Raw genomic sequence first — 12,121 nt, forward strand, 5'->3', positions numbered from 1 at the left:
TTTTACCTCCCGTGGCATCTAATCTTCCTTTCATTTCCACTTCTTCCCTGCAACTTGTGCTGCCAACGTTCGTCCGGTCGATTCTCTTTATCAAGTTTTTCCTAAACTTGTTTCCACGCGCATAATGCTGGTGGAAACCCGCTGTCAACATATAGGCTACTTTTACTGATTAACAGCAAGATGGTTACGATATTTATAATTAACAACACAGGATAACTACAAAGGGTTTCAGGTACGTTGACCAGCAGATTTGTTCTACTTACGCCGTTCTTCAGCTGGAACACATTAGACTCTGTTAAATTAGGTTTCCTTTATCCACTTACAATGAGCATACGACCATTATAGTCCTACAGAATCACAGCTGAACCTGGACATTTTGTATATATTTTTTTTTCTAGTTGAATATATGAAATGCATGCCATCTTGGACGCCATCTTGAATTTCTCAAAACCTTCACTGATGACCATGGTTAATCATGCAAATTCCCAAAGGAAACACATTTGGCTACACAATCGACCAAGAAAAAAAGCTATATACAATATGTCTAGGTTCAGTTTCCAAAAAAATCCGGAAACGTGACATAAGAATATGACATTCATATTTATGTATTAGTTTTTCATATTTGCTACAAGCATGCGATCAACTATGACAGCATGCTGTTTGGAAAAAACACACACTCGATATGAGCATGCTATCACATTATGATAGCATGCTAACTCATATAATCAGGCATATTGTGATAAAATCTTATTATTCTTTCTAATTCATGTTTGACAAAAGCATGCGATCAATATATGATAACATGCTAAAACAGTTTTAATGCATGCGATCAAAATAATATGACAGCATGCTTTGTTTTAAAATTAATATTTGCTACAGACATGCAATCAAAATATGACACAATGCTATTACATTTCTGACTAATGTTTGGTATAAGTGCATAATCAAAATATGACATGGTATTTTTCTTGCTAACTAACGTTAGATAAAAGCATGTGATCAAAATGTGACAACATGCTATTTTTGTGTATAACAATATGTCGTCTCCTTGATATCAGATACCATCCCATTTGTATATGAATATACCCACACCATTAACATATTTGACTATGTGAGGGCACAGAGATCTGTTTCTAGATATATTCTAGTTGAACAAATTGTATGATTACCTGTACGACAGTCGCCTCCTGTACATATAGGCTACTTCTACTGATTAACAGCAAGATAGTTACGATATTTATAATTAACAACACAAGATAACTACAAATTATTATAACATACTATGTTCTTATTCTACTTACGGAAACGCGACATAAAAAATGACATTTTTATTTAAGTATCAGTTTTTCATGTTTGATACAAGCATGCGGTCAAGTATGACAGCATGCTGTTCGAAAACATTCCACTCGATATGAGCATGCGATCATTTCATGATAGCATGCTAACTCATATAATCGGTGATATTATGATAAAATCTTATTATTGTTTTTAATTCATGTTTGACAAAAGCATGCGATCAATATATGATAACATGCTGAAACGGTTTAAATGCATGCGATCAAAATAATGTGACAGCATTCTTTTTTTTTAAATTAGTATTTGCTACAGACATGCAATCAAAATATGACAGTATGCTCTGTTTTAAAATTAGTATTTGCTACAGACATGCAATCAAAATATGACAGCATGCTTTGTTTTAAAATTAGTATTTGCTACAGACATGCAATCAAAATATGACAGCATGCTTTGTTTTAAAATTAGTATTTGCTACAGACATGCAATCAAAATATGACAGCATGCTATTACATTTCTCATTAATGTTTGTATAAGTGAATAATCGAAATATGACATGGTATTTGTCCTGTAAACTAATGTTAGATATAAGCATGTGATCAAAATATGACAACATGCTATTTTTTTATAACATTGTTAATAAAACTGCTAATCATCTTCTGATATTAGATACCATCCCATATGTATATGAATATATCCACACCATTAACATACTTGACTATGTGAGGGCACAGCGCTCTGTTCCTAGACATATTCTAGTTGCACAAATTGTGTGTGTACCTGTACGACAGCTGCCTCCTGTACAATCTTCTGTGATGGTGTCACTATTGGATCCAGTACACTGCCGTCCGCTTCCCGAGGGGGCGGGATTTGTACAAGTTCTGGACAAAGAGACAGTTCTCTTACAGTTGGATTGACAGAGGCTAACCTGTCTGATCCAGTTTGACCACTGTCCATCTACATTCACTGTAACATAAACAAGAGGCCCATGAGAACTGAATCGCTCACTTAGTATTAAACTGACTGCACCTAACTGTAATGATGTATCACAGATAGTCGTTTGGTTATCGCTCATTTGATATTAACATAACACATGCACCTATAACTTATGAATTCTAATTTCGACTTTACCTTTATTAAGGAATAAATGAAAATGTTTATTTGTGGTGTTCGGGTTCAGTAGATGATGATTTGTACCAAGTTTGTTTAAAATGCGCATAGTGAAACCTCAGAACACTGATTAAGCTACACTAATGTTTGAGCAATTGGCTCCTGTTCGTTTATGTCGATCTTGCACCTGGCTGATAGTAATCTTCGTTATTACACAATGTAAATACAACGTAGTATGATAATACAATTATTATACAGAATACAGACATACCCATTGTTTTCTTGAGAGATTATATCCCACAAACTGAAATATGTCTGATCATTTTGATACTAATTAACAAGAAAAAAGCCATAGTAGTAACAAAATGGCACTACTAAGTACGTTGTTAACGGAAGCAAAATAGCAAAAGCATATGAGTCACGAATACGGTAGGCCTACTTCCCGTTTGTGATCAAGTGACAATATTAGTTTACTGTGAAATAAGCAGCTTGAAAACAAACTCAATGAGCAAATTAATTTTAATTTTCAAAATGTGTTAGATGTATACAACATAAACAACAGGATTACTAAAAGTTAAGCTTCAACAGTTAGTAGTACATTTTACTTTTAGCGCCAGAAACATTAATTCATTCATTCATTCATTCTGCTGAGGTCAGGGCTAGACAGCCTACCTCCGACTCCCTGGCATTATTTTGTGACACCAGTGTCACTTCAAACTCTAAGATAATTAACACTTAATTATAATCTATGAGTAGGTGTTTATTGAGTTCTCCTCCATTCATCCATGAATGTGCACAATGTAAGTTGTCACTATATTTACAAGCCAACATTGATTTTGCCTTAAAGCCAGTTGGAAGGTGAAGTCAGGCAGTTCAAATAGAAATGTGTTATGACTTTGCCACGTCTAGTGAGGTCTGTTGTTACAGCTACTAAAAGCAGTATACTATTCTGCTGTTCCAAAGGTCATCTACTTGATGCCAGCCAACTTGCAATGAATGAATCAACACCACAAAGTGATGTTTCTATGCACACTCCATTTGTACGAACTGTATGATTATCTATACGACAGAAGCTTCCTGTACAATCTTCTGTAATGATGCACTATTGGAACCAGTATATTGCATTCTGCCTCCCAAAGGGGCAAGGTTTGGACAAGTCCGTGTCAAAGTCACGGTTCTCTTGCAGTTGGATTCGCAGAGGCTAACAGTCGGTCTGGTCCAGTGTTTGATATATTAATCATATGCTCTCTATGTAGACTGTTTTTAACTCTTTATGGTGTTTGATATATTAGTCGGAAGCACTGCTTTGCATGCATATCAACATCTAGTTACTGTCCTACAGGTAGAGTACTGCAATGAGCACGATAGGACAATTAATTGGTCTTTTACATCTACCAAAAGCAATATTCAGCTATTCTAGTTGACGCTAGCCCACCTTCAAATGAATGCATCTACACCAAACAGCAAAGCTTCTAGACACACTCTACGTTTACCAACTGTATGATTACCTCCACTACAGGCGCCTCCTGCACAAACCTCTCTGGTGGTGTTACTAGTGGATCCCATACACTGTTGCCCGCCTCCTGAGGGGGCGGGGTTTGTACAAGTTCTTGTCAGGGACACGGTTCTCTTACAGTCTGATTGACAGAAGTCAACCCTCTGTCTGAACCATGCTGACCACTGTCCATTCACTGTAATAGAAACAAGAGGTGCATGGGGCTTGAATGGCTCGCCTGGTATTTAACTATACCTCTCAAAAGTGAATTATAACAATAATTATTTATCAGATGGTTGTTTCGTGATTGCTAATTGAACATTAGAATAACATATGAGGTAATGAAGATATGCATATTATGTATGTATTGTAAACAAAGCCAATAAATGAAAACGTTTATCACAGCATATTTTCACTTTTAGTGGAATTTGAAAAACGTAACAAATGGCTCGAATACTAGGCCATGATGGCCTTAGTGGATTTTTCAATTGGCCCCCAAAAACCTAACAGCACTTGGTCAAGGGCACGGGAGAATAATTTATACCAAGTTTAGTTGAGATTTCCCTTATGGAATGTTAGAAGAAGCTATGAATTTCTCAGTCAAGGTGGATTTCGAATCAGCCTGAATCATTTGTCTAGGGTTCTCAGATGATCATTTGGTTGGACATGGGAATGCCTCGGGATACCCACTAACAGTTTGTTGCCACTACAGGTAGGTTAACACTATTTGACTGACATTTTTGTTGTAGTACTTTGTAAATATGAACATTATTTGATATAACAATCACAGACACAGTCTGGACATAGCAATAATTCTGCATGCACACTCTCAGTGTTATGTAACTGTATATCGTGTTTGACATATCAGTCACAGTTCTTGGGTTTGGAAATAAACCAAAATAGACACTGTCAGTGCTTTAAAACTGATTGTACACACTGTCTGAATATGTATATAACCCTCTACACACTTGGACATGCAAATAACCCTCGAGGCCGACTTAGTTTAGTTGATATTTCCATAATAAATTTTAGAAAAAGCTAAGAATTTCTGTCCAATAGACTTTCTGAACCATGCAGAACACTGTCCAGTCACTGTAATATAAACATAAGGCTAGCCTGGTATTTAACTATATCTCCCAAATGTCAATTATAGCCATATTTATTTATCACAGATGTATGTTTGTGATGATCATCTGTACCAAGTTTGTTTAAATTCTGCTTTGTGAAACTTCAGAAAAAGCTAAAACTCTCTGATTAAGCAGACATATTAGATTTTTAATTGGCATATAACACACTTGATTAATTTGTAGCAAGTTGAAATCTGCATGTTAGAATTTGAGAAGAAATGAAAAAATGTCTCACCAAATACAAAAGCATTATGGCCATAATGGATTTTGAATCCACTTAAGAAGTAACAGCATTTGGTTAGGAGAAGTTTAGTTGAGAGTTTCACAGTGGAATTTTAGAAGACGTTATGAATGTCTCAGTCAATCAGATGTCAATATGGCCATATTGGATTTCGTATCGGCCTGCAGGCGACAATGCAGCTACACACAGTTTGATAGACGTTTTTACTAATTGATCACTTGTATCACAGCAGATGAAATAGTGTTTTAAAACTAATTTGTTCACTTGGTCAGGTTCAGGATCATTGGTGCCATGTTTGTTTGAAATTTGCAACTTGAGAACTGGTTAACATTACCTCAGCCAATCAGATATTGTGGCAGCCATATTAGATTTCGTTTTGGTGTGAAAACGAACAACACTTGGTTAGGATCATGATAGAATCATTTGTATCAAGTTTGAATGACATCTACATAGTAGAAATTGAATGAAGAAGATTGACTTTTTTAACGACACCACTAGAGCACATTAATTAATTAATCATCGGCTATTGGATGTCAAACATATGGTAATTATGACTCGTAGTCATCAGAGGAAACACACTACATTTTTCTTAATGCAGTAAGGGGTCTTTTATATGCACTTTCCCACAGACAGGAAAGCACAATCAGCTGAATGGATCCACTGATAAAAGCACACCTCAAGTGAGCGCTCAATCGACTGAGCTAAATCCCGCCCCAAATTGAAATGAAATTCGATTATCGTTTGACTAATCAGAGGCCAACGCTGCCCAAGAAATAAGAACACTTGTTCAGGGCCATGAGAGGATAACTTACACCAAGCTTAGTTTAGATTTGTAATTTAGTATTCTAGTTGTTAAGGATACCTCAGTCAACAAAATTCAGGATTGCCCTGAAAACAGTTAATCAAGGGATCATATAGACCAAGCGTGGTTGAAATTTATTTCGCAGTACTTAAGAAATGAAAAATATCTCAGCCAATCAAAGGCAAGGGAGAGGCTATTAGATTTCAAAAATTAAGAACACTAGGTTAGGACCGTGAGAAGATGTTTTGTACCAGGGTGTGTTGAGGTTTGCCTTGTGGAACTTCAGAAGAGTTGTGAACGTCTCAGGCAATCAGAGTCTTGGGAACCCAATATTGAGTTTTTAGTTATGTGAAACATAAAACTTGATCATAACCATAAAAAAAAATATTTCAACCAAGTATGGCTAAAATCTGCCTAGCAGAAAAGATCATATGTACTAAATGTTGTTGAAATGTGGCTGGTGGACCTTAAAAAGAAGTAAAAAATGTCTCAACCAATCAAGACAAGGAGGCCAGTTTGGATTTTGACTTGGCCAAAACATGTAGCAACACTTGGTCAGTGCCTTGAGAAGATCATTTGGATATGCTTGGTTGACATATTTATAAATAGGAGCAAGCTGCAGAACAGTATGTGTGTCTATCTGTAAGTAGACCAGTAAAACTAAGCAAAACTTTAGGTGAACAAATTACAACCGAAGGATTTTGTTTCTAAATTGTTAAGATGATCCCACTGAACATTATATCCAAAATTTTGTTGGCATCTTGCATCCATTTTATTAATATACTGCTGCTATAACTCCTTTCAATGACTGACTCTGTGAAGATATAAAACAATTTGTTATATATTCCAGTTATACAGTTAACTATGTGATTACCTAAACGACAGTCGACTTCTGTACAGTCTTCTCTGATGCTGTCACTAGTGGTTCCACTACACTGCAGCCCACCTCCTGAGAGGGCGGGGTCTCTTACATGTTGATTGACAGTTTCTGTCAATGAACATGTAAGAGAACCCGCCCAACAGCCTTTTGTTCCATCCCTTACATCCGTAACTTCTAGTCACTTCACAATTTAATCCCCAATAAGACACGAACGTCTTTAGTTTACATAAATATATTTTTAAAAATACAAAAAAAAACCCAGTAATATCTCTTGAATTATGTTTTACAATCGTTTCTTAAAATACGTGACACAAAGAGTAAAAGTAACATTATGGGACTTGTGGATTGTTTTTCACGAATCCACATTTCCTTGTCCACACTCCACTACATAGTGTTCGATATATCAAGTCTTATAATCCCTGAATGGACATACAGATAACACAATTTACCATGTAACCATGCTTCATGTGACCTGATAACCCCTATATGACAACCCAAAGTGTTATTATGTCACTGCCTGATATCAACTCCGTTGCTAGCATGATAACCTTGGCATTGCTATCTGTTATCAGGTCACTAGGAAATGAGATGTGCGCATGAGAGATGTTTGGTCCATTTGCATTTAGATGGCTTCCTCATTTTTTCAAACATTCATTTACAGGAATAACTGTTAAGCTGCATAAATAAATATAGCATTTACACGTCCCGTAACATCAAATTACCTCTTACTTTCCAATTCTCTATTATTCGCTCCCATTTGGAACTAACTAGCCTTTTTAATTATAGTAGCAGTCAGTGTTTAGTAACTGTATATAGTGTTTGATATATCAGCCACATTAAGCAATCCTTGGACGTGAAAATATATTAATATACACACAGTCAGTGTTTAGTAACTGTATATAGTGCTTGATATATCAGCCACATTAAGATTAGAGATTTTGATATATCAGCCACATTAAGAACTCCTTGGACGTGAAAATATATTAATATACACACAGTCCGTGTTTAGTAACTGTATATAGTGTTTGATATATCAGCCACATTAAGCACTCCTTGGACGTGACAATATATTAGTATACACACAGTCAGTGTTTAGTAACTGTATATAATGTTTGATATATCAGCCACATTAAGCACTCCTTGGACGTGAAAATATCTCAGTATACACCGAGTCAGTGTCTACTAACTGTATATAGTGTTTGATATATCAGCCACATAAAGCACTGCTTATGCGTGAAAATCTATCAGTGTAGCTAAAGTCATTGCTGTGTAACTGCACGTACTCGCCATTTGATAGAGGTTTGTACTAGTAGTTTGTAATTGTACATAGTATTTCAGGTATCAATCACAGGTACTATTTAGACATGAATGTTTGATTCTGTAATAGCAAGAACGATGTTGCTAGACATATTCTAGTTATAAGAACTGTTGAATACCTGTAAGACAGTTGCCTCCTGTACAATCTTCACTGATGGTGTCGCTGCTGGCTCCACTACACTGCAGCCCTCCTCCTGAGGGAGCGGGGTTTGTACAAGTTCTTGTCAGGGACACGGTTCTCTTACAGTTTGATTGACAGGAGTCAACCCTCTTTCTGAACCATGCTGACCACTGTCCATTCACTGGAAAATAACAAATTATCACAATTAATGAGTAACAAAATGTTTGTTAATCTATAGACGTTGAAAATGCATTCCACTTTCGATTTGAAACTATGTACTATGTAGTATTTATATCCATAGCGTTTATGTCGATTGATAAGCTGCAGGTAGGAGTTTTAGCCACATATGTTACTATTGGTGTCTATGGGATTTGATTTGGTAGTATACACCCTATAAGAACTGTGTGATTACCTCTAATACAGTTCCCTCCTGTACAATCTTCACTGATGGTGTCGCTACTGGCTCCACTACACTGTAGCCCTCCTCCTGAGGGGGCGGGGTTTGTACAAGATCTTGTCAGGGACACTGTTCTCTTACAGCTTGATTGACAGAAATCAACCCTCTGTCTGAACCATGCTGACCACTGTCCATTCACTGTAATATACCAACTTACCACAATTAATGGATGCAACATGTGTAACAAAATGTTTGTCAATCTATAGACATTGAAAATGCATTTCACTTTTGATTTTGGAATTATGTACAATATTTCACATATTAATCTGAAGCATTGCTTGCACATATTAATAATTCAGTGTTGCAACTGGATATAGAGTTTGATATACCAGTCAATTTAAGCACTCTTGGACAGGAAACTAACTAAATATGCACACTGTCAATGCTTTGTAACTACACGGATGCACTATTTAATGGTAGCTTGTACTGGTAGTTTGTAAATGTACACAGTGTTTCATACATCAAACAATAGTAATATTTTGATATGCCAATAACTCCAGTGGATGCTTGATTCTATTGCTAGATATATTCTAGCTATACGAACTGTGTGATTACCTCTAAAACAGTTGCCTCCTGTACAAGCTTCACTGATGGTGTCGCTACTGGCTCCACTACACTCTTGCCCTCCTCCTGAGGGGGAGGGGTTTGTACAAGTTCTTGTCAGGGACACGGTTCTCTTACAATTTGATTGACAGAAGTCAACCCTCTGTCTGAACCATGCTGACCACTGTCCATTCACTGTAATATAACAAATTATCACAATTAATGGATGCAACATGTGTAACAAAACATCTGTACATATCTTACTGGTTGTAAGTGCAAATTGTGTTTGATATAAGTTTAGTTCAGATTTCGTCAGTTGAATTGTAGAACAAGTTAAGAATATCTTAGTCAATCAGATATCAAATTGGCCATATTGGATTTCATATTGCCCTAAAAAGCAACAACATTTGGTGACGGCCATCAGATAGGTTGGTTGGACACTGCATGTGTCACTGAAGTTACACACACTTTGATAGACTTGTGTACTAGTAGTTTGTAAATGTAGACGTTATTTGATATAACTAATGCAAATGAATGTATCTACACAAAAAGCGAAGCTTCTAGACACACTTTTCCTATCAGAACTGCGTGAGTACCTGTACGACAGTTGCCTCCTGTACAAACTTCTCTGATGGTGTTACTAGTAGGTCCACTACACTGTAGACCTCCTCCTAAGGGGGAGGGGTTTGTACACGTTCTTGTCAGGGACACGGTTCTCTTACAGTCTGATTGACAGACGTCAACCCTCTGTCTGAACCATGCTGACCACTGTCCATTCACTGTAGTAGCAACAAGTGTTTAGTCAAGGTACAGAAATTGAAAATGCATTCCACTAGTGGATTGTAACTATAAACAATATTTGACATATTAATCAGTTACATTGCTTGGACATATTATAAACTCTATACAGTAACTGCATATAGCGTTTGATATCCCAGTCAATTTAAGCACTCTTGGACAGAAAACTAACTCAATATGGACATTGGCAATGCTTTGTAACTACACGGATGAACTATTTAATGATAGCTTGTACTGGTAGTTTGAAAATGTACACAGTGTTTCATATACCAATCAATAGTACTATTGTGATATACCAATAACTCCAGTGAATGCTTGATTCTATTGCTAGACATATTCCAGTTATAGGTAGTACTAAACCAAATAATTTCTGACTGGGTCCGAGGTCGAGGTGCACTCAACTTTTGATAGAGAAGTGAACACCACAAATCCTGTGATTGGTGATAAATGTGAGTTTCATCTGGGTAAAAAAAAAATGCGATTTATTTCATCTAGTATCACTGTGTCAAGTAGCCTTGTGCTTGAAACATGTATGGGGTACCTATAAAAAAAGTACTCGAATTTTGTGCAGAACTAGGGTAGTCATAGACGCTACCCGTTATCTTAGATGCTGCAGCCCAGTAGTAAAGCACCCGCTCGATGCGCGGTCGGTCTGTGATCGATCCCTGTTGGTGGGCCCATTGGGCTATTTCTCGTTCATGGCAGTGCACCACGACTGGTATATCAAAGGCCGTGGTATGTACTACCCTGTCTGTAGGATGGTGCATATAAAAGATGCCTTGCTGCTAATTAAAAAAGAGTAGCCCACGAAGTGGCGACAGCGGTTTCCTCTCTCAATATATGTGTGGTCCTTAAGCAAATGTCTGACGCCATATAACCGTAAAATAAAATGTTTTTAATGCGTCGCTAAAAAAGCCCATTTCCTTCTTCTTGCAATTGTACAGTGTGTTTGATATATTGAGCATACTCTCATCTTGGACATAACAATAAATATGTATGCAGACTCAATGTTTTTAACGCTTTATGGTGTTTGATATATTAGTCAGAAGCACTGCTTTGTCATGCATATCAACATCTATTCACTCTCCTACAGGTAGAGTACTGCAATGTGCACGACATGACCATTACTTGGTCTTTTACATCTACCAAAAGCAATATTCAGCTATTCTAGTTGATGCTGGCCCACTGGTAAATGAGTGCATCTACACCAAAAAGCAAAGCTTCTAGACACACTCTACTTGTACGAACTGTATGATTACCTCCATTGCAGTTGCCTCCTGTACAATCTTCTGTGATGGTGTTACTAGTGGATCCCATACACTGTTGTCCGCCTCCTGAGGGAGCGGGGTTTGTACAAGATCTTGTCAAGGACACAGTCCTCTTACAAGTTGATTGACAAAAGCCAACAGTCTGCCTGGTCCATGCTGACCACTGTCCATTCACTGTAATATAAACAAGAGGCCCATGGGGCCTGAATGGCTCGCCTGGTATTTCACTATACCTCTCAACAGTGATTTGTAGCAATATTTATTAATCACAGATGACCCGTTGGTGATTGCTAATTTGACATTAGCATAACACATGAGCGAATGAAGGTATGCATATTTATTATCCACATAGTTCAAGATATTCAGGGAAATATAACCAGTATGACCCCACTTTTGTCATAATGATTTCACGTGCACGAGTGACGTAATTTTTGATGCGACGTCATAACTTAATGCAGCATCCTCAGTCTTGGATCAGTGGACACGCTTATCAAAATGACTTCATTTCGAAAATGATGTCCTTTTGTTGTCTCTTTTTACTTACATTTGAATCGTTTTGAAATTGTCCTAGCTTGTTATTCATAAAAATAATATGTTGGATAATGTGCATAATTACAAAATGATGACAGTCACGTATGAATCGTACTGATTTTACAAAACCCCATGTCA

The 12,121-nt window shown here is 36.9% G+C and overlaps 1 protein-coding gene across 1 annotated transcript in view; it reads right to left on the reverse strand.

Annotated features, from left to right (window-relative positions):
* The window catches only part of LOC121373457 (coadhesin-like), a 25,839-nt gene that overhangs the window by 6,067 nt on the left and 7,651 nt on the right, over positions 1-12,121 (reverse strand). Inside the window, exons 3-10 of the mRNA XM_041500121.1 lie at positions 11,444-11,626; positions 9,983-10,165; positions 9,399-9,581; positions 8,799-8,981; positions 8,385-8,567; positions 3,912-4,094; positions 2,074-2,259; positions 1-141 (exon numbers count right to left, since the gene is read on the reverse strand). The exon at positions 1-141 is cut by the window's left edge and continues 549 nt beyond it. Of these exons, the coding sequence (XP_041356055.1) occupies positions 1-141; positions 2,074-2,259; positions 3,912-4,094; positions 8,385-8,567; positions 8,799-8,981; positions 9,399-9,581; positions 9,983-10,165; positions 11,444-11,626 (1,425 nt within the window). The remainder of the gene's footprint in view (positions 142-2,073; positions 2,260-3,911; positions 4,095-8,384; positions 8,568-8,798; positions 8,982-9,398; positions 9,582-9,982; positions 10,166-11,443; positions 11,627-12,121) is intronic.

The sequence above is a fragment of the Gigantopelta aegis genome, chromosome 5 (genome assembly GCF_016097555.1).
Source record: "Gigantopelta aegis isolate Gae_Host chromosome 5, Gae_host_genome, whole genome shotgun sequence".
NCBI classification, from domain to species: Eukaryota; Metazoa; Mollusca; class Gastropoda; order Neomphalida; family Peltospiridae; genus Gigantopelta; species Gigantopelta aegis.